At 36.3% G+C, this 24,713-nt stretch overlaps 1 protein-coding gene across 1 annotated transcript in view; it reads right to left on the bottom strand.

Annotated features, from left to right (window-relative positions):
• Positions 1 to 7,950: 7,950 nt before the first annotated feature.
• LOC138715720 (potassium channel subfamily K member 18-like) overlaps positions 7,951 to 24,713 on the bottom strand; it is a 228,591-nt gene continuing 211,828 nt past the window's right edge. The window contains exon 6 of the mRNA XM_069848776.1: positions 7,951 to 8,831. Within this exon, the coding sequence (XP_069704877.1) occupies positions 8,324 to 8,831 (508 nt within the window). The 3' untranslated portion in view covers positions 7,951 to 8,323. The remainder of the gene's footprint in view (positions 8,832 to 24,713) is intronic.

The following is a 24,713-nucleotide window of genomic DNA, read 5'->3' as shown; positions in this document are numbered from 1 at the left end:
AACATATAATACTGCGATTGCTCTTGGTAAAACAACGACAGATCAAACAAATGACGATTGTTTGTGCGCTTAGCGTATTAAAATTGTTTTGAATACGATACGCATTTTCATGCAAGTCAATCCGTAGGCCTATTGAATACGATCCGACCAAACTTTATAGGTGTATAGACCTTGAGACTGAAATCATTTTGAATTCCCGTTTTCATGAAGGTTTTAATACAGTAAACGTATTGAAATCGATCTGAATACTCCATGTAAGCGTAGCAATAATGTAGCATATACAGTTCGTCCACAAGCGATCCAGAGTCAATGCGCCGCTTCCGAATCATCACAATTATTTTTACTATGCAGCTCTCTGTGCTGGTGGAAGGAAACAGGATTATGCTGTAGGTATGACACGAAGCGATGGTATTAATTTATTTTGCTGGTTATAATGTATCACTATTCTTATCTGGACATGGCAAGTTTGGTAGCTATTTCGAAAGGTTCAAGATAGAAACAGAAATTGGAAATATTTGTGCATGTGATGACTCCCTGCAAACAGTCCAACATTTGTTATTTGAGTGTAAAAAATTTGAACTACAACGTGTTGAACTAGATTGTCGATTAGATAGGTGTGACACCAAGTACTCCCCACCGTTACAAGTATTCCGAAATAAATGCTGTTATCAAGATTTTATGAGATATGTGGATTATGTTCACAAAAGTTGTAATCTGTACACATGATATAATTTGTGTATATTCACTGAATTTTTGTTATCTATAGTTTTTTACAGTTGCTATAAATTAATTAGGATGATAATTTACAATAAATTCACTATGAATGTGTTGAATAAAATTTAGAAACTGCTTATAACAACACTGTTTTACGGAAAACTGTGTAACAGCTTCAGAAATTTCAACCCACAGAAATTTAAATTACATTCTAGTGAATATTTGGATTAGTTGTTTGCTTAGGTTATAATATTGTATATATTTCATGAAGTTTGTTAACTGAAATATAAGATTCTTTAATTTCATCTCATTTCATTTCATTCATGTATATAAATTATTATAGAATGTTGTACAGATTTTCTGAATTTATATATTTGTAAAATTTTATTAATCTCATAATTTAAACAAAAGGTTTTTTCTTCTATTTTATTTCACCTCATCCATCCATGTAATATAAATTATATCAGATTGCACTTAAAAAATTCAGTATGAGATTTAATTCATCAATATCATACAAATATAATGATGTGTTTATAAGTGTAACATACCTATCTCAGGTAAAATAAGTTTCTGTGTAAAATTGGAGTGTAATAAATAAATGTATTCATATTGAAAATAAATGTTTTAACTTCCTGTGAACGTTAGAAAAGATCTATCTTACAAAAAATCAATTTTCCGTGAAGTATCAGAAAATATAGCGGCACACGTAAGGAAATTATTTTCCTGTTTCCCCTCGTGTTCCTACTGTATATTCATACGTCATTCGCTTCCTGTTAAAGGTTTGAGTACATTTCCCACTCCCGTTACGTAACATTATAAATAATATGAATATTGAAAAGCAGAATGTGAAAGTTATTTAATCACTCACCTAGTTTCCTTTTATGTTGTCGGATATCTTCGTGGGCAGGTTGTAGACAGGAAACATCTAGAAATTCAACTCCGTTTAGACTAAGGTAATGCAGTCCGTCGATGCGAAACGCTATTTTAGTAGATACTGGACACATAAAGCATAAACAGCAAAGACACAACAGACAAGTGTCTCGCATTGGATACCAGCTACCAATCATATTTCTTTCTAGAGAAATATGACGTGACTGAAAACTGAAAGGAAAAAAAATGTGGGTATAAGGACCAGTGGAGATCCAAAAGAAAATAACACAGTAAGAGTGAAGCAACCTGTATGTATACGTAAAGACAAGAGTTGAGAGTACAGAATAAATATACACAGAAGAGTTGCTTACTGTGCGATATAAGCGAACAAAACAGGGCCAATGTATTGTCCGATTGGTCACAACCTCCAAAATGCGTGCAAGATGTACACATCTCCGTACAGTCTGGTGTTCGAGGTATTCTGTAGAGCAGATTACAAATGCGGAGTGCACCGTAAGTAATTTCAATAATTTGTGGGGGTTACTCTTTGAGATAATGTTTAATACAATTTTGCTCGTTTCTGCATTCCTTTTGGAGATAAAAATTGTTTTACAGTATATGAAATATTTCATAGCGTGTTTTTGGGAAAGCCATTGATTTAATTCCCAATATGTCCAGTAAATGTAAGAGAGCAGTATATTATGATAATGAATAATTGAAAGAATTTTAGTTTTTGTCCTTCAAATCTGGAGAAGTTAGATCCGAACAAATGTAACATTGTAAAATTCATTTGCAGAACGAAAAGTTACATTTGTTCCGATTTCTGCACTTTTAAAGGACAAAACTAAAATTCTTACTTACTTACTTACTTACTGGCTTTTATGGAACCCGGAGGTTCATTGCCGCCCTCACATAAGCCCGCCATTGGTTCCTACCCTGAGCAAGATTAATCCATTCTCTATCGTCATATCCCACCTACCTCAAATACATTTTAATACTTATTTGAAGGATTCGTAACAAGCTGTTTTTTAAGGTGATGGGTTGTTAGCCCTTCGCCCAAACCCCAAGCTGGAGGACCACCCCTCATCGACTGTCCGCGACCGCTTATTCAATATATTCACAGCTACCCTCCATATCTGGAGGCCGTCTCCTCTATCCGCATTTATCATTTATTATCATAATACTGTGATCTCTTATGGTAATTAAATCAATGGCTACCCCAAAACACGCTATGAAATGTTTCATATAAAACAATTTTTATCACTAAAAGGAAATAAAAAACGAGCAAAATTGTATTAAACTTTTTTGTTTGAAATATCTCAAAGAATAACCTCCTGAAATTAATGAAATTCCTTACGCTTCACCCTGTATATCAACTATTAAATCAAAGTATAACAGTTTTATGATATGAAAACAATTTGAGGAAGGATTTTGTTCAATAAAATCAGCGCCGTGTCATCATTCTTGCCATATTATCAGAAGAAGAAGCAATAAAATACAGACAGTTCATGTTACTGAATCTCATATCTCAAATATAAATTACAGTACCTGCTTTCCTTCAGAAATGTATTTATTTTTTTACTTTCAGGAAATAGGAATTCATATCTGCAGTAACGTACAATATTTCACGAGTAGAGTCCACACCTGTGGAATAACGGTCAGCGCGTCTGGCTGCGAAACCAGGTGGCCCAGGTTCGAATCCCGGTCGGGGCAAGTTACCTGGTTGAGGCTTTTTCCGGGGTTTTCCCTCAACCCAATACGAGCAAATGCTGGGTAAATTTCGGTGCTGGACCCCGGACTCATTTCACCGGCATTATCACCTTCATATCATTCAGACGCTAAATAACCTAGATGTTGATAAAGCGTCGTAAAATAACCCAATAAGAAAAATTCACGAGTAGAGCGCTTATTTTTTTCAGTCGTGGATTCGTATACCACCTCCATTGCCAATGTGATATTCTTTGTTGTCTGTGTTAAGTAGAGGTCCGACATCATGCCGATAAAAGTGTCACAAGTCTCTCTACTGTACCTAGGTATAAGCATAGTCTAGTATATACAGTCACGAAGTTCAATACGTAGGGAATATGCATCCATAGAAGTTGCTAACCACTAGGATCGCTACTATCGCCTCATCATAGACAATGCGAAATAGTGGCAGCACAGTCTATTGTTCCTAGTAAAAGGTAAAGGTAAAGGTATCCCCGTAACATGCCATGAAGGCACTTGGGGGGGCATGGAGGTAGAGCCCCATGCTTTCCATGACCTCGGCACTAGAATGAAGTGGTGTGGTCGGCACCACGCTCTGACCGCCTTTTACCCCCTGGAAAGACCCGGTACTCAATTTTATAGGAGGCTGAGTGAACCTCGGGGCCGTTCTGAAAGTCTGGCAACGAGAAAAAAATCCTGTTACCACCTGGGATCGAACCCCGGACCTTCCAGTCCGTAGCCAGCTGCTCTACCAACTGAGCTACCCGGCCACCCTATTGTTCCTAGTACCCTCAACAACTCAAGCTTATATATATATATATATATATATATATATATATTAGACTGTGGTATAAGGTTGAAATTGTAAAGGATAATTGGAAGTTATGAACCGTATTTTTAAATTTAAAATCTCCAGACATAACAGACTCTACGGAGTGGATGATCTTTAAGGTCTTTGGGAATACGATTGCAATGATGGAACATGCAAATGTTCCGAAAAGTCAAAGACAGAAACTCACAAACTCCTCATAACGCATTCACTTAAGTAAAAAACCTTGTAAGGTTGAAATTTCCTGAAACGGCCGAATTTAATTCTCTGTATCTGAAGTGGTCAGGTACAGTGCCTGAATAAATTGAATTTTGAGAAGGGATAATTATGTTTATGAAATAGTGTTGTCACTTCAGACCAATATACTGTATTTTTGTTAATTAGGCCACAGAAAACGGTGATATTATGTTAGTCACACAGAGAATGAAATTCATGACCGTAAAAAATGCTGCTTGAAAGCAACATTATATAAGCAGCAAATTGTATTTGCTATATTGAATTATTTCAATGTTACAATTGCTTGTTTGTTAAAATATGTATATGATAACGTTATGTAATTTGTGTTCTTTTGTTTAGTGTGTTTTTGGAAAATATAATTTCAATTAATGCTCCGCCATAAATGTTGCAACTAAAACCTTGTGCATCCCTCGTGTTTATCGTACGGTTCGTCCTCCCCCATACACGTTACCTGCACTTTGTTTACGTTTTCACTGTGCCTAAACGAGACGCTCTACTGTACCTTCTTTTTGCAGGGAGCTCTTCAATTCGAGATTTCTTTTGGAGACAGAGAAGTATAGAGGATATGATTTAAAATAGTTTAATACTCTTAAAAAGAGTATGTCTGGCCACACTAGATAATTACTTACAACATCCACTTGAAATGAACTGTATACAAAATGTCTGCACAGCAGAGAGATTATTTATTATAGTTGTTATACATCATAAGTGACTGTTGCATCGGCTTTTATACGCATAAACCTGAATTATAAATGTAGATTTGCTTATGAATGTCTACTCCCTTTAGTACATAATCATCTCATACAAAAATTAGCCATTTGATATTCCACAAAGTCCTGGCTGTCCCCATCTTGTACTTTTGATTCGAAAACTGTACTCTGACCAAAGATAGAAGATACGAACTGAGTCGGCAGAAATTAAAAATTTGAGGCACACAGGACGATTTAGAAAAAGGCCAACAAATTTTCGGGAATTAAATAGGGAAATTTATACAACTGTTTTGGAATACGTAATTCAAATCCGCTGTTTCTACGAAGCGGCAATTGGTTTGAAAGCACGTTATTCAACTGTAACTCATGAACCTTTAATTTATTTGTTAACACGCTAAGGGATTCTGTTATAACGCAGGACATCAAGTTCCACAAGAGTGGTTTAATATATTAACAGTACAATTCATTGCACAGGTAATGGTGTCATTACAATTATTAACGGTTCAATCATCAATCAAACTGGCGGTTCGCGGGCCACATGCGGCCCTTCATGTTTTTCTTTGCGACCCATCCAGCTCAGCAATAATAAAAAAAAAATGCTTAGTAATGGCAAGCTACAATACATAGGTAATGTGTGATCCACAAGAGTTACAGTGGTATGGGAAACGGCCTGACGCTGAAATGAGTTTGACATACTTGATTTAGAGACTACCTGGAATGTCGCGTATAGTACCAAAATAAGGTATTATTCTTTCTAGCAGATTCTCTTCTATTTACATGAGATTCTCGTACGCAAGCATTTTATCACATTTCTACTGAAAGAAATCTGGCAAACGTGCCGGCCAAGCGACCTCATCTACCAATCCAACGATCGGAATAAGTTTTTCTTAGATGAACTCTGACTATATATTAATAATTCACTTTAGCCATGTTGAGATGGAACTTATTTCTTGATATACCCCCAATAGAACATTCTGTAGCAATATTTGTAATGTATGTTTTAAAAACTATCTGCAGACGTAATGCTTTCAAACTCGAGGGTGACAAATACGATTTGGAAAACATATAATGTGTCTTTCACGTGTTAAATTTTATTACCTGTTAACATATTTCGGCCTCCGCACGTAAAATACATATTATACGTTTTCCGAAGTGATATAGTATTAAAAGTTGTGTAATGAAGATGTATAAATACGATTTGATTAGGTTTTCCAATTCAGAACTTTATTTGAAACTGCGTTGAAGATTTCGAATAGGGATATTACGTGCACTATTCTCTGCCTACATGTTTTTCGAACGTGAACATGGCATCTCATGTAAAGTATGATTTGTCCGTCTGCAGTATGATAGAAGGGAAATGTGGCTGTTCAGTATAGCGTTGACGAAAGAACTGAGTAATAATTTCAACCGATGGCGAAAATCATCAAGTCTCACCGCTTCCATTTTTGAAGATAATATGGATATAACTATTTTATGCAGAACTATAAGAATAAAAACTGGTTTGCATTCATGGCACAGGCTATGACTCGAATGCTTGTGGATGAGATGAATTCAGTATTTCATCATCACGTGGTGAAGTTCGCACCGTCTTTACGAGTCCTGTATAATGTGAAATTTTACGGAAAGTTCGCGTTCATATATTCCAGAATAGATGCTGTGATATCATACATGTCTTTCTTGGGGCATGCCCGTCTTAGGAATTTTCCCACGTTTCATTATATTGAGGAACATGCCTGCCATTTCCTTCTACGTAAAACGATTTTTCACTAGTCTGAATATATTACAAAATGATCTACATACGAGATTACTCTAAAATTTGTATTCTTCTTTCTGATGGTAGAAGGGAAGGCCTAGCTTGACGACGGCACTTGAATAACTTTACAGCTTTTTAACATCAAAACAAAGCATCAGCGGATATGAGAGCCTTATCTAAAATTACTCGTAAAAATCCCCTGAGTAGTAGATATTTTTTTCTAAATCGTCCTATATAGATCAATAAATAAATGGAGATAAGCGCCAATTATTAAGCTTCTATAGCCTCTTAGGGCCGTAAAATTATGATTAATTGAAGGGTTCAGATCCATAGTGGACCAAGTGCCATTTATTAAAACCGGAGAAAGCAAGGGTTAAAATAGCATAGTTTAATGAAGATTGCCATATCATTTAGTTTCAATGTACATACTTTATTTTACTTGCTATATGTTTCGTTAAATTATGGTAATCACTTAATTTTAACCCTTGTTTTCTCCATTTTTAATAAATGGCGCTTGACCCACTATGGCTCTGAACCCTTCAATTGGAGTGACGTAGAGTTTGTCGCAGACGTTTTGAATCACCCTGTATGTTAACAGATGTAATGCATATGTCAAAATTTTGCTATGAGTCAAATTGTTTGAGTTTACCAACCAGAAACACAGCGAACTTCAGTGATGTCGGACCTTTACTTAGAAGAAGAACCAAAGTCACATTGAAAACAGATAACCTTCCAAGTCCTAGGTGGACTTCGAACCCACGTTATTCGCTTCAGTCCTAATGTTTTATCACTTTAGCGTCACTTTACTGCAGTCAATGATGCTTATAAGAGAATTTCTTCTCTTAGGTGACTCGAGATAAACGTTGGTAGAGGATATTTTTGCTCTAGTTAATGTAAACCAGTGATGCATGAACTGATCTGTGTTGCAACTCATATATATGGACTGTATAGAATGAACGCAGATGTTATAATATCAGATAACAGATTACTGTAATTAAGTGCACAATGATTAACACAAATATTAACAAAATTTGTAGTCTTGGTGTCGGTCCATAACTTGTCTTTTTCGCGAACTGATACATTTTCAGGCAGACACACAGTGGAATTTTCGCGACGTGCGGTGTAAGGAAACGCCTGTCTCACAAATGTAACAGTCAAATCGAGCATCATGCTCAGCTCTACATGACTGACGGATATTTAAACAGAACTGTTGCTTAATAGGTAAATACTGAATGGATATTGTGATAGCATTCACGTGGAGGGACGTCTGTTGTGCACCACCGCTCTCATTCACATCACAATTTGCACACATTTACAGAGTTGTGCACTACAAGAAGCCATTCCGATACAAATCATAACAAAAGTGCGAAAATGATTGCAAGAAGTCCGGATATGTGTTTATACAACTGTCAGATGTAGCAAAACATTTTTACGACGTAATATCACGGTAACCATGTTGCAGAGATATTCAGTTCGCAATGCTATATAAAACTTGACCGTCATTCATCGAGGATCCGCTCGCTTGAGTATCCCTATAGACAGCGCTATCTGTCTGCACTTGGCGAGGACCTCTTCTTGCACCAGAGTGAAGGACATGGCGATGAGCACGAGGCCGAGCAGCAGGTACGCGCAGCACGCCACTAACTGCAGCTGTCCGTTCTGGGTGTCGGCCCTCTGGAACGACTTCCCGGGCACCAGGTCCCCGAAGCCGATCGTGGAGAGGGTGATGAAGCAGAAGTAGGCCCCGTCCAGGAACGTCCACTCCTCCCAGGCGGCGAACACGGTGGCGCCCAGGCAGATGTACCCGGTGAGCACCAGCAGGACGATGGACACGGGCACTCTAACCGCGGGCTCGTCCTCGGACGCCGGCGCTTCTGGCACTTCCGGGGAGACGACTTCTTGCTCTGGCGGGGGCGGCCGACGAGGCGGCGGTGTAGGCGGGCGTTTGAGGTGCTCCCCCGGGGCCCGCCAGATGAGAGGCACGCGTGACGGGGTGTCGTGGGCTGCGACACTGCAACAGACACAGCGTCTGAGCGAGGGGACAGACGACATCTTCGAACAAGAGAATGAATGCTCTAGAGGTGGGGAAAAAATAACGTAACGGTTATTTTGGAACAGTTCCTTGCTTGCAACTGTTCCAAAACGTAACAGCACCTTGGAATACTACGTTCCAAAATAACGTTAGTACGAAATACTTGCTGTTACAAAATACTCGTTTCACTTTGGAACTACATTATGACAACGCCTGTTCCACAGAACGGAACATGTTTGGCACTATTGAAAGCAGTGGCGCCAACTTTTAGAAAACACTGGGTGCGCCAAACATTTGAGGTATAAGTTAAATAAATGTTAGTTCAAAATTTCGATTAAGATACAAATTAGATTTGCTTTAAATGTTATTTTAAGAGATCGTGCTTCATTTAATTTAGGATGCTATTATTATTATTATTATTATTATTACTATTATTATTATTTTATTATTATTAATTATTAATAGTTACTTATTGGCTTTTAAGGAATCCGGAGGTTCATTGCCGCCCTCACATAAGCCCGCCATTGATCCCTATCCTGAGCAAGATTAATCCAGTCTCTACCATCATATCCCACCTCCCTCAAATCCATTTTAATATTATCTTCCCATCTACGTCTCGGCCTCCCCAAAGGTCTTTTTCCCGCCGGCCTCCCAACTAACATTCTATATTCATTTCTGGATTCGCCCATACGTGCTACATGCCCTGCCCATCTCAAGCGTCTGGATTTAATGTTCCTAATTATGTCAGGTGAAGAATACAATGCGTGCAGCTCTGCGTTGTGTAACTTTATCCATTCTCCTGTATTAATTATTATTATGATTATTATTATTATTATTATTAGTATTATTAATTTATTATTAATTGTATTTTTATTAATTGTGTTTATTATTAATTGTCATTATTGAGTGTAATTAGTTACCACTGCCACCGGGTATATACCCATTTGCAGTGTGAATAAATACATACACATACATACACAATCTTGTTGAAAACTGAGAGAGGCTAGAAGTCTACAAGAGTGTAGTAAGTGCACAATGTTTCCATTCAAGGGACATAAAAGATATAATATTTCGTGTAAAACCTGAAAAAAAAATGTATTTTATTTGTTTTAATATAATAAATAGTAATATTAATGAGTGACTATGTAGAAGAATCTTTTTCATATATCTTGAGGGCTGCATGAAGAAAGCCGATATCACAGCTGCGGAAGAATAAAGCACTGGATTTGATTTCGACTGGAATGCCATTGTGTGATTATAATTTCAAATAACATTTTATTTGAAAAATTACCTTAAAAATTGACAAATATATCCAAAAGTTTAGGAGAAATCACTGTGCACACAGACAGACGGACAAATACAAGGCAGACTAAAACCACTTTTTCAATTTCAGGAATGCTGAGAATGTGTATTTCCTCGAAATATCGGAAACTGATTTTTTTCTTCAGGATCGTATTACTTCGTCTTCATATTTCGCAAAATGAAAAAGTAAAAATAATGGCTCGTTTACCTGAAAACGTCTCTCGTATAGTGAATACATACAGTATTGTCCATGAACAGGAGCACAACTACTATGAAAATTCAGTGCACCGATTTATGCTGTGCTAATAATAGCCTATAATTAGAAAAAGAAAGGAACAAATTGTGAGTCTGTGTTTGACAGACCTGTTCGTTACAGTCATGAAAATATTAACCATTTTGAATATGCTTATGGCATATAACAATGCGAAATTACTTGAAACTCTGATTTTGCTACGAAATAATTTTATTAATGATTGTGCGAGCGATTTAGAAAGAGTGAGCTAACGAATAAACATCTGCTGTTGTTAGACTGCTCTCGGTGCCACATTTTTATTCAGAGAAATAATTCAAATATCTGTTTGTCTTTTTAACCTGTTTCAGCTCAAGTTTCGAGATCAAACAAGAGATGTCTCTGCTTATCGGCAAGGCCTGGCGGTTCCTCATAAAACTGAATGAATGAATGAATGAATGAATGAATGAATGAATGAAGTGTATTTATTTGTACATAATAAATACAAACACATGTACACAAGATTCTTCGCTCGAATCTGTACGGCCATTCGTGTTATAACTATGCACAGTTTGAATCTTCAAAGGAAAAAAGAAAAAAGAAAACTACTACTAATAAAATAATATAATAATAATAATTATTATTATATTATAAATTGAAGAGTCCACTTCAAGAATGATGGGTGTCACTTTCTTGTCGAAAATGAACCAAGACTGTCAATGCATAGCTTAAGACATATAGACTGTACATAGAGAGTTATATGGCATTAACACTGATAGTCATTGTCCAGTAATGATCGGAAAATCACAGTTAAGCTTTGAGCGCTAAGCATTTCAAACTTTCAATTGCTTCTCCTGCAAAATGTATTCCAAATGTCATCCACCATTCTTGCAGTGGACTCTTCAATTATCATTACCATAATTATAATTATCACAATTACAACTAATCTAATTTCATACGAGGAGAGACACACACACACACACACACACACACACACACACACACACACACACACACACACACACACACACACACACACACACACACGCACGCACACAGATATAAATGTGAGATATTCCTAGAACTGACATTAAGGTGAATCTGGCAAGGGTAACGCTAATATTCGAATGGACTTACTGTAACACAGTCCTGACCCAGACTGGGTGTCCGCCATGTAAAGTCCATGCCTCAGTTATTCGTCTGCAACGGTATCCACTTTCAGAGGGAAATTTTGCCCAAGTAAAACCACGATGTACGTGATTGGAAGTCGTGAACTCTACAATATCCCACCAGATTGTATGTGGAAAATAATGTATCTACTGCACATCATAGGTAAAGCAGTCATGACTGTCAATAACAAGAACGAATATGTGTAACATTAACAATTTAATACAGAGTTCCGATAAATAACTCTGAGTTTCAAATGAAATTAATTTTATAAAAATTTGAAGCAGAAATTGTATGTATAATATATTAGAAAAGTGGGCCTGATATGATTTTTAAAAAAAGAGAGGTAAATTTAACTGCTGATATTTTCTTTATTTTCTACACTATCTAAAAATTCCGGCACTGGCTTATCAGTAGAGACCGGAATTTTAGTCCTTAATATTTGACGTTAAGTGAGTACGGAGTTTGTGCAACGAGCCAATGACTTAACGAAGAGTAGTGATGTACGATAAAAACAAAACGATATCCGAATTAACAAAAACACATACACACAAAATGATTTGAATAGTAGGACTGCGTTAAGTATTACAAAAAAATAAAATAAATATAGTCTTTGCTGTAAACTTTTAACATACAATTTTACTGTTTCACAGGCACTACTCTTAATGAAATATTTAAGTTTATATTACAGTAATATTTGCTGTAAAACTTTAACTTAAAATACCGGTACTACTGTAACACTGGTATACTGTCCTTGTGTACTTTTCAATACAATTTTGATAGTGATTGTCCTCAACTTTGTTGAAAGAAATGTTGGCATGTAATACCATCATTTCACACAGATTTTTGTAAAATATTGTCCGCTGACACTAAATTACTAGTTGAAGGTAGATCGTCAAAGTCACTTCTACCAACTTCAAGTGTTTTTTTATTAATTACAGTGTTGCTGTAAATACCGCTTTTTAGAACAAATTATGTCAGTCTTACATAAATTACATATAATTATGTCGCCAGTTACATTGATATATTGCCTTCCGAATTCCTCTATCCACTTCTGTACTTTCGTACTTGTTTTGGGTATCTATATTTCAACTAATAGGAGTAAGGAACCTGCTTTAAAGTGACCGTGTAGTGCGTGGTTTATTTATGATCGTGAGCTGAGTCTATAATGAAGGGCAAATCCCGTATTGTACATCCCGTGCACACTTATACTTATTTCAATGTTGTGGGACTAAGAAAACAGGCTTTACCAGTAAGCACTTTCCTGTAACCTGTCCTGTAAGATTACCAGATATTAACTCAGCAGATTATTGATTGTGGGGCTATCTGAAAGAAAACGTATTCTTGAGTAAACACGACAGTTAAGGAGTTGAAGGACTCCATTGCACACACACTGTGACAGATATTGCAGAACTCAGAGTGGTGTATACAGCATTGAAGAGACGCTGTTACTTGTAGAAGAACAAAATGGTGGCCACACACAACATCTACGATAAAGTTATAGCAATGGATGATGATACAAAAAAGTACCATTTCTTGTGTAATATGCCAGTGCCAGAATTTTTAAGATTGTTTACAAAATGAATATATATATATATATATATATATATATATATATATATATATATGCATATTACACAAGAAATGGGACTTTTCTGTATCATCACCCATTGCTATAACTTTATCGGAGATACTGGCATGGTTTACTGTTTACTGGCATGTAAAAGAATTTCTGCGGGACAAAATTCCGGCATACCGACGATGCTGATGTAATCTCGGCAGTTGCGAGAGTCGTTAAATAAACCATAATTTATTTATATATATGAACAATTAAAGTTACCGTCAACGCGGGCTACTTTGACTCTTAAGGTGTTGCTTGAACCCAGAAGAAAAAAATCTTTTCGTCGATGTAAAATAACAGTTTGGTGTCGAAAGTTGTGGTCTTTTTTCTCTGCAAACTTTCATCTGTACAAATATTTTTACCTAAGTTACTCCAATGGTAAGTAAACATTTTTTCTTCTGGGTTCAAGTAACACCTTAAGGGTCCAAGTAGCCCGCGTTGACGGTACCTCTTACTTTTGAGAAACCCTACAAAATATTACAAATTTGGTTGTATGTTATTGTAACTACATGTGTGCGGCATTTACAGCCCTACAGACATCAAACGGAATTCCATCTCAGTTCACACTGGGGTAAGTACAACCATTGGGATTGCTTTTATGATTGCTGTTATTTCACGGCAAAGATGAACAAAGGAATGGATTTTTTCTTGACCGTTTCGTTTATATGACGTCATTTCATTTTCGGCTAATGAAATGTAATGAAACCAATCACTGTCATACATCGCGATAATTTCTGCAGCTCGATTTATCACTATCAATTTATCGCATGGTCGTTCTTTTGTTTAGTCAGTGTCGCCAACCAACTGTTTGCACGTAAATCGATGAGCATGAATCCATTGTACTAAATAAAGTGCGAAATCCTACTTCCACTTCTACATCTTTATCTTCTAATTCCATGTTCATTGTATCTAAAGAAAATGACACTCCTTCATAACAATTGTTCATTTAATTAATATATTAATCAGGTTATTTGTAATTGTACTATAAAATGTTTAAATGAAATTGTGATTTCAGGAGATAATGAAAACGTATTTCTGTTGTAACAACAAGAAAAAAGCGCAGTACGTGTAATTAACATTATAAAACCTGTATTTCACTTTTCCCAATTGGCATTACTGAATAACATTCAATTTCTTTATTGCAGTAATCGTTATTCATCTATTTCGACTTCACAAAGTCTAAATACGTTAAGTATTCATAAATATACAATTATTAACATTTTTGAGCGAATTTTAGGGATATATTATTTACATTTTTATTTTATTTACGAAATTATCCTAATCAATGTCACTCGAAGTCTGAGATTTCCCAAATAAATCCACTCGCTTCGGTCGTGGATTTATCAGCAAATCTCAGACCTCTTGTGACATTACTATAGATAAATAATGTCTCCTATGTAGCCTCAAAAAAAATCCCATCGGAGTCAAATCAGGACTGCTTCTTGACAAAGCAATGGGAACTCTTCTGTCTATCTATTTTCTCAGGAATCGGTTGTTGAGCAGTCCGCATACTCGCTACATAATGTGGCCGGGCTCCATCGTGTTGGAAAATGAGGCCCTTCACATTCTCAGCGTAAGGAAACGCTGAGTTCTCGAGCATATAGACTCCATTAAACAGACTTGTATTGACATAGTTTTTACATCCTGATCTTTCTTACGAACTAAACATGCTGCCAATTCCATCAAAGGTCATGTTAAAAGACAGTCTGCAAGTCCAGAATCTGACCGCTTATATTTTTCTTTGCCAACTAAAAGACATTGATAATGAAGCGATGTCACCGCGCGACGCAGCTCTGTTAAAAATGCGGGCGAGCTGGCGTGGCATGTGTTTGAACAAAGGCGCGGACACAATGTCGCATCTGCAAATTTGATGCCGTCGGCTGCGCGCCATAACCAGAAAATTTAACGACGTCACGTCTGAAAGCATCTTGCGCACTGCGATATTTACTCCCGCAACTGTTACACGCTGCTGTTTATTGTTAGTGACCAAGAAACGATAAAAACAAGCGTCCCACAGTCTGCTGCGAACAACCCTAAAACCTGCCCATCTGCACCCACACAAAGCCCACCAAATCGTTACATAATCCCTCGGAATGAACCATTTTAAATGATATGGTTTATTCTGTGCTGTGGTTCATGTGGCAGTGCTTCTTGGTAGAAACCCACTGACCAATGTTGCAAGATTGCTGTAACTAAAAATCCCTAATGACCTTATAAAAATCTCTACTCCACGCAAAAAAATCCCTACAAAATTATTTGTATGTAACATAAGCAATTGTAAATAAATTGTGTTTGAACTATAAATAGTAATTAGAATATGTTTCACCTTATGTAGTCAAAATTCCCCTCAGTCCAACTAGGTCTCTTCAACAATATCTTTTAAGTGTTAGATATTTAAAATTTTGCTGTGTGGAAGAGTGCTTTGAGTGATCTGTACAGTAGTGGCAAAAAAAAAAAAAAAAAAACCGGACCGACCCTTGTAGCTGATTTCAGAGCCTTGTTGACACCAGAGAACGATAGACTGGTAACTAAGACTTTCTTGGTTCGAATCCTGCCTGGGAAGGGAACTTTTTTTTGTTCCTTATTCAAATTTATTCCCAATACGTTTCGATTGCAGAGATATTTTACTATTTAATTAACTTATTATTCCCAGAACATGAATTTTACCAGCAATCGAAAAGTATTGGGAATAAATCTGAATAAGGAACAAAAAAAAGTTTCCTTCCCAGGCAGGATTCGAATCACGAAAGTCTTAGTTACCAGTCTATCGTGCTCGGGAGTGAACAAGGCTCTGAAATCAGCTACAAGGGTCGGACCGGTTTTTTTTGCCACTACTGTACAAAGTGGTCCATTAAATTAAATCTACGATTATATCCAAGTACATCACAAAACACATCGAAGTTATGACTTTTTAACCCGTTCTTCGTGGTCTGATATACTTGGAAATAGTGTACTTATGTTTCAAACATTTTAAATTTGTGCTCCATTCTTTTTGTGAACGTTTGATAAACCGTATCTTTAGAGTTCAATTTTTCCTTCTAGAAGTTTATTTCTACATGTTTCATATTCAGCCTCATCAACGTTTTCAGTCTTGTATAACCAGCCTTTAAAATCTGTTTCCGTTAACGAATGATTTTTAGTGGAAAAAAGGCATGCAAAACTGAATGCGTTTCGTTCAATCTTATATGCATTTCTTAAATGCTTAAAATTTAAAGAAAGGTTGAAGCGTGTAGGTGCACCTTATCAAAGAGTTTATACTAACAAGACGGAAATCATTTTGAAGGAAAAAATGATTAATAAACAAAAGTTACACAATTCTTCTGCAATTTATTGAATCTAATACATAAAATTAATCAAGCATTACCTTTTTAGCTTTGGGAGTCCTTGATGCACTTTTTGTGTTCTTTCTTCCTGTTTCTTTTTCAGTGACTTTTGATTTAGTACATTGACACATGTGTCAGTAAAAACATTCAAACAATCACAACAAATAACATTTACGCACGTAGGAATTTGGATGCATTGTTTCAACTTCCCTTTTACATCGTTCCTATTGTGCTCTAAAAACTAAAGAAACTGTGAATTATAAACTCCTGAAATTACAATGTACAGTGCAACTGCATTGGTGTTTTGGAAGCACATATTTCCAGTACAGTACTCTTATATAGAAAATATTAGTGTTGTGACCTTGCTGCATTTTACCATATTTGCCAACGCATTACGGCATAAGCGGGAAAATAACAAAATATTAACTTTTTGGAACAGATGCATTATAGGTACTGCCAATTAAATATCTCCTAAAAAAGGTGAACGGAAATAGCAGTAATCTATTTGTATTTTATTTTTGGTCCAGGGGGAATACTCGTCTTTTACGACATTACTAATAATACGATTATGTGCCATGAACAAAAATAAATAATTATGTAAATAAATAAATAAATAAATAAATAAATAAATAAATAAATAAATAAATAAATAAATAAATAAATAAATAAATAAATAAATAAATAAATAAATAAATAAATAAATAAATAAAATGAGATGTAGTATTTCCAGATAAGAATATGAATCGATGTTATCAAATAGGCTGACGGTACCTATAAAGCATCTAAGTCAACTTTTTTTTATTTGTTTTTTACTACAGGGAAGATTTAAATTAGTAGAAAAAGTTGACCAAATGGGGAAATTACAGAGGTACAAGGTACCTATAAGGCTAGATATAAATGTTATATTTCATTGTAATAATTATTATATAATTATTGTCAAATTATTATTTAAAATCGTTGCAAAAGCGGCAAGATACTCACTGTGGTTTGTTCTTCAGAAATCGAAAAAAAGATAGGGAATTCTTTTATATTTCCTGATTATCGCAACTATATACTGCATAATAATTTCCAGGCATACTTTGGATCTTCTTTGTACACACTACATTACTACAATACCACAAACACTAGGAATAAATTAAAACTAATTACAGAGTAGCTGAATCTTAACGGCACATGCAGAGCACACAGCTGACTCTCCGCAATGTCAAGCCGCTAGAGGCGCTGTTATTCATGTCGCTCAATATTTCGCGAAGATGTTCGTCTCGTTAGTATAAAGTATTTGACCTTATGAATTAAAGAAATCATTTTTTGGTAATATGAGTTAATTTGCCGTTTCAATTAAGTGCATATCGAAGTAAACTCCAAGATTTTTGACAGAGGAAGCAAAAGGGAGTATTGTGTCATTTAGTTTGACTGGAAGAGTGAAGATAAAGTTTTATAACAGACGTTGATTTCCCATTACAATCGGTTAAGAGTCAATCCTACATTTCTGGTGCATGTAGATATAAATTCAAGATCCTCGTTAAGTTTGCGTATATGCATAGCTGGCCTCTATAGCCTAAATATTTATAAAATAGAGTTATTATAAAAGAAATAAACTTTTGCGCATTGCAAAGATGTTTGTGTGGTCTGTGCCAATGAGGGAATATTGTGGTGACCAGGGCGCTCTGATCCAGACTCACGGCCACGATTCCAGTCAATATGATGGAAACCAATCACAGAGGATTTACTGCGTTCATCAAGAAAGTCAGTCACTTCAACGCATAGCATCATGGACGCCTACAACTAAGCCCGGAGTGCGGTTCAACGAAGACAGCACATCAATGTATAACTTATCCGGCGTTTAAAGCGAGTAAAATACTATAGTCTCTTGAGTCCTGAGATAAAGAATCAATTTTTAATAACAAATAGTAAGTACAATATTCCTCTGTAATGTTCAGACATTTGTTTTTACAACATATGAAAACTAATAATGTCACACTTTTTTCTTCATATATTAGCTCATGCGATAAGTATAACATTGTAAACTAATTTCATAATAATGGTCCATGGGCGTGAATTTGAACTGCCACTGGGGGAGATTATTTTTAAAGTTCAATATAATTCTACACTTCAGAATAGTCATTGAAATGAGAAAAAATGCTGAAAAAATTTAAAGTGTTAGTAATCAATATTATCATTACACATATTATTGTTATTATTATTATTATTATTATTATTATTATTATTGGTGTTGTTAGTATTATTCACACATAGTTATGGGGAAAATTTTCAAGAGGAGACTTGACTTCACAGTGTCCCGAAGTATAGTACAATATACTTTAATGTTTTACACCCCTATTAAATTAAATTCGTCAGTAAAAGTGAGCATATACAGGGACATCATTTTATTTTTACTTCAATTTTTATTGTACCTGAGTTTTTGAATGTACTTCACTCCCACCCCTTCTACTAATGAAGTTCAACCGTCCACACCGATCCAAGACCGTTTATACTGTCATAGCAGTCTTACGGTTATAGTAAACAGTACGTTCCAAAAATATGTTCGCGATTTCCAGTGACGAAAGAGCTTTCAATATTGCATCATTTTCCATTTGCCTACGTCGAATCCCGGTTTCCCCCACCTGCTTCTATTCGCCTCTCTGTAAATGCTAGTGGTTGGGCTGTCTTAGCTTTTTCTGAGAACATTAATTTCTATTAGGAATTGGACGTCTACGTAATATTATATCCATACAATAACTTAAATAAAAGGACCTCGTTAAGTAATTAACTGTCAAGTGATTTCCTCCCTTTCTACGACGCTGCGACGTAACCACTTGGATGGACAGTAGATAGCATGTCTGAGTAATTTTATCTTTTCGGATCTCTTTTATGGAGTAGGTACAGAATTATTTCAACATAGTTACTGATACGAAGTACGAACCTGGTAATTGGAATTAAGTACAATAGTCTATAGTACGATAATATGCACATTAGAACTGAAGCCTGTATCGAAATGAACGGCCACCATTTAAAAAAATGTGGATAAATATCCATATTATGATTATTTTTCAATTTAACTTCATTCTCTATAGTGTACGCTAATGTGTTGTAGACAGTATAATATATACTGCATAATGAATACGTACACATGGAAAGCTCAGTTCGTGAGTAAAAACACTCATTGTTAATACTGTACTTTAGTTTGATTAAACAAAAACCTAATGAAAATTATCAAACTCAAAATCGCGATATTTCCTAGTTTACGTAAATGGATGAACTACTTTTCTTCCCTCCTATACCTAGTAAAGTGATTTGTTTGTATATTACGCCAGTATCATCGAATACCAGACGTGGAAGGGGGTAACAAACGGTGTTTCCGGTTCTTAATCGTTGATCCAAAGGTATAGCCAGGTTAATATTAGAAATGTTAGTAAAAAGAAAATGATGTCCCTGTAATTATTATAACATAAAGTTAATACAGTTAAGATGTTTCCGAAATCCTTTTAGCATTAAAATATAACGTTTACTGTGTACTTACTTCAGAAGCATGTCCTACGGTGGCTTGGCGTTGAGTTGCTGGTCGCCATTTTCATTTACAAATAGTTGAAACACATACTGCAATGATTGAATCGATCTTATGCTTCCTGTAAGTTCCAAGAGATGTCAGGAGCTTGACAAGCACAGAAAAGAAGTTATCGACAACGATTCAATTTATTGACAAATCTGAAACTAAATGCAAGTATGAAGTATAGTATACTATACCGGAGGACCCGGAGGATAGAACATCAAGGAGACTGATTTGTTTGTTAACTGACTGCTAAACACGTGTATTTAGAAGTTAGCTTGAAATAATGCTGATTATTATTTTATTTGTTACGTGCTTGCTAAACTTCTACCGTTAGATATTCTTTTAAACAATACCGACAGTAATTTTATTTGTTTAGTGGTTCTTAAATTATTTTGTAGGCAGCCATACTAAAATTTTTGATTCTCTTATAGTTTCGAAATGACATTCTTTCACACGTGCTTACTGTAGAGTGACTTTTTGAGCGCACATGTGGAAGAAATGGAAATGTTCAAGAAAATGACTTTCAACTACTCACTTATTACAATTATAAGTTCTATAGTGTTTTTCAAAAGTAAGATGTAACTTTAATAGCTCATATTTTCTTCATTTCCTACACAATCTTAAAAATTCTGGACTGACTTATAACACACAAAATGGGATTTATTGCATAATTATGACTACAATCTTATTTGCAATTCCTTTCTTGTTTTCGATGGAATTCTGTATGTATCCTTCGACAACAGAAGTTGAACGCCAATCTCCATGTCTAAAATGGCCACGCACGTGTGCGTTCTTGGCCGTGAGCCGAAGGCAACGCTTGTGTTAGTAAGAGTTAAGGTACTCGTCCACGGAGCTAGTTTTCTGTCCATTGCATATTGCCTAAAGAGCCAGGCATTCAGTAACATAATATCATTTTCATTTTTCTCAACTGGTTGTGCAGGATTCTAGTGAACAAAATAAGTCTCTGTGTAATTCTTAGGACCCTCCTCCGTGAAAAATGTAGGCCTACTAATAGTAGTAGAGTAGGCTAACAAATTATAATAGTAGCAAACATAGTACTTGAAGTTATGTGAACGGTACCATGACGCTTAAATAAAACACAATACTGGAAATCATGTTGGTGACGGAAAAATACCGCGCCTTGCACAGAATTTATCCCCTCGACCTTCGGCTTAAGGTACATATTCAGCTGGGACTGCTCCCATGCCACGTGAGCTGCAAATAAAATGCTGCAGAATTCACCAATTCAACACCTTTCAAGCCTGCACTGTGATTACTACAGGGACACCAGAACTTTCTGTTGAGTGAGGGAGAACGAAGAGAGTATAAGGGTGTGGCGAATCGCACAGAGTTATCGACCTTCCAGCAGAATTCCTATCTAGTTCGCCAAATATTTACACTAACAAGGGAATTTAGAAGCTCATATGAATGTGTTTGTTTATTTAGATGCAACTGGGCTTGTTTCGTGGACAATAGTTCCTATTTTTTTTTTCTGGAGCGTGGTAAATTCAGAAATAAACTTGGATACATTGTGCGAGATTCATACGCAATATTGTATTCTGCAGGTTTATGAAACTTTGAACCCTTTCATGTCCTGACCAAAGTTGTTAATTCTAGAGGGGCGAGCCGCTTGAAACAAGTAAAACGTATAAAATTATATCAGCGGTAGCTTTCGGATAGTATGGAGACAGTTACTAGCCTGTGGTTTAAATGCAGAGAACGTCGCTGCGCCGGATTGCAATTAAATTTAAACATCACGGACGACTGTTACATCTGCTGTTAAGAGGAGTTGTACAGCAGAGATTATTCGGAACTGGTAAAGTAATGACAGTTAAATATGTTCAACTTTTCCTCTCAAATCAATGCTTTTAATCCGTGACCTAGAACCTATCAATTTTTTGTTGTGGCACTTCAGGAGGTGTAATAAAATGCATAATAATATTGTGCATTATTGTTTCCTTATAATCAGGCAGCGAAACTGTGCCCGAAACTTAGGAACTTGCTGTTCCTTTACTATAGGTACGGATTTGTTTACTTGCGCGTGAGTAATCATGGTCAGCGGTGGAGAAGGATAGGTAAAGATCACAGATTTCCACATAATAACATGATGCGTAGAATGAATATAGTAATTTATAATAATGTAGGGGAGTCGGTAGACAAATTAATTAGTCATTTCAGTTTGGACTTAAAGACTGAAATATAAGGATTATTTAAGCATGTCAGTAAACTAGTGATTCAGAAAATTGAAGAATGCGAGTTACATGATTCATATTCATTGTTTGTAAATTTAAATGAATTATTTAACCCAGAAAATATACTTACTTACTTAATTACTTACTGGCTTTTAAGGAACCCGGAGGTTCATTGCCGCCCTCACATAAGCCCGCCATTGGTCCCTATCCTGAGCAAAATTAATCTATTCTCTATCATCATATCCAACCTCCCTCAAATCCATTTTAATATTAACTTCCCATCTACGTCTCGGCCTCCCTAAAGGTCTTTTTCCCTCCGGCCTCCCAACTAACACTCTATATGCATTTCTGGATTCGCCCATACGTGCTACATGCCCTGCCCATCTCAAACGTCTGGTTTTAATGTTCCTAATTATGTCAGGTGAAGAATACAATGCGTGCAGTTCTGTGTTGTGTAACTTTCTCCATTCTCCTGTAACTTCATCCCTCTTAGCCCCAAATATTTTCCTAAGAATCTTATTCTCAAACATCCGTAGTCTCTGTTCCTCTCTCAAAGTGAGAGTCCAAGTTTCACAACCATACAGAACAACCGGTAATATAACTGTTTCATAAATTCTAACTTTCAGATTTTTCGACAGCAGACTGAACGATAAAAGTTTCTCAAACGAATAATAACAGGCATTTCCCATATTTATTCTGTGTTTAATTTCCTCCCGAGTGTCATTTATATTTGTTACTGTTGCTCCCAGATATTTGAACTTCTCCACCTCTTCAAAAGATAAATTTCCAAGTTTTATATTTCCATTTCGTACAATATTCTGGTCACGAGACATAATCACATACTTTGTCTTTTCGGGATTTACTTCCAAACCAATCTCTTTACTTGCTTCCAGTAAAATTCCCGTGTTTTCCCTAATCGTTTGTGGATTTTCTCCTAACATCCAGAAAATATTGTACAGATAAATTTTTTTTTTTATTTTCTTGGGTTATTTTACGACGCTGTATCAACATCTAGGTTATTTAGCGTCTGAATGATATGAAGGTGATAATGCCGGTGAAATGAGTCCGGGGTCCAGCACCGAAAGTTACCCAGCATTTGCTCGTATTGGATTGAGAGAAAACTCCGAAAAAAACCTCAACCAAATAACTTGTCCCGACCGGGATTCGAACCCGGGCCACCTGGTTTCGCGGCCAGACGCGCTGACAGTTACTCCACAGGTGTGGACTTGTACAGATAAATGTTGATGATGTTAGTGCACTCACAGAAAAGGTTAAAACAATGAGTTACTTCAAGGACATAAAAAGTAGGCCTACTGATTGCAGTGTAGCATTTCTTACTTTGAAATGAATAGTTTTGAAACAATATCCCAACACTTTCTATGTTACAGTTGACGTGATTGAGGCATTACGATGTCTCATGTTGAATTACCCTGAATTTACACCTGCTGTGTTGAATGTGTCTGGGTTCCTTGGGCATCTGTTGACGCAGGAAGGTTTTTAAGTATATGATTTTTGTTAGTGACCGAAGGCGCAGAATGAAAGAAGCAGATGTTACATAATACAAATAATGTTTTCTTTTTTTCCCCTCAGTTTTATACAGTTGTGTTTAGTTTTAATATGTTGAATAAATTGATGTATGAAACCTTTTTATCATTATTTTGACGCCTAATATGTAATATAAAATAATCCGTGGCCCTACAGCCCGTGAAGGGCCTAGACCGGCCAGCCGGCTGCTGGCCTCACGCCCACATGCTGAAGCAGAGGTGGACGATCATCCAACCGGAATGGAGGTATCGTGTGGTTAGCACGATGATCCCCCAGCCGTTATAGCTGGTATTCGCAACCGGATTTCGCTACCTATCGTAGCTCCCCAAGTGCATCACGATTCTGGGTGGGCACCGGTCCCATACACTGGCCGAAATTTCGTGAGAAAATTTCTTCCCCCATGAGGACTCGAACCAGCGCGCATTCCGTAACGCGAGTCCTAGGCGGGATGCCTTAGACCGCGACGCCACGGCGCGGAACTAATATATAATATAGTGTTATTTTTTCACGTAAAGATCCCTTTACAATTTATACGATGTTATTGCGATATTTATTTTATTGCGTTATTTTACGACGCTGTTATTTAGCGTCTGAATGATATGAAGGTGATAATGCCGGTGAAATGAGTCCGGGTTCCAGTACCGAAAGTTACCCAGCATTTCCTCGTATTGGGTTGAGGGAAAACCCCGGAAAAAACCTCAACCAGGTAACTTGCCCCGACCGGGCCACCTGGTTTCGCGGCCAGACGCGCTGACCGTTACTTTACAGGTATGGACTTTATTGCGATATTTTTCTGAGTTCTAGTAGTAGTTACAGTAGACTAGAATTAGTTGTAGAAGTAGTAGTGATAGTAGTGGTAGTAATAATATCAGTAGTAGTAGTAGTAAGTCTAGTATTAGTTTTAGTTGTAGTAATAGGCCAATTGGTACGCG

Source organism: Periplaneta americana, chromosome 15 (genome assembly GCF_040183065.1).
Source record: "Periplaneta americana isolate PAMFEO1 chromosome 15, P.americana_PAMFEO1_priV1, whole genome shotgun sequence".
Classification (NCBI taxonomy): Eukaryota; Metazoa; Arthropoda; class Insecta; order Blattodea; family Blattidae; genus Periplaneta; species Periplaneta americana.
The sequence above is the reverse complement of the archived record's forward strand: the minus strand, read 5'-3'. Positions and strand labels throughout refer to the sequence as shown.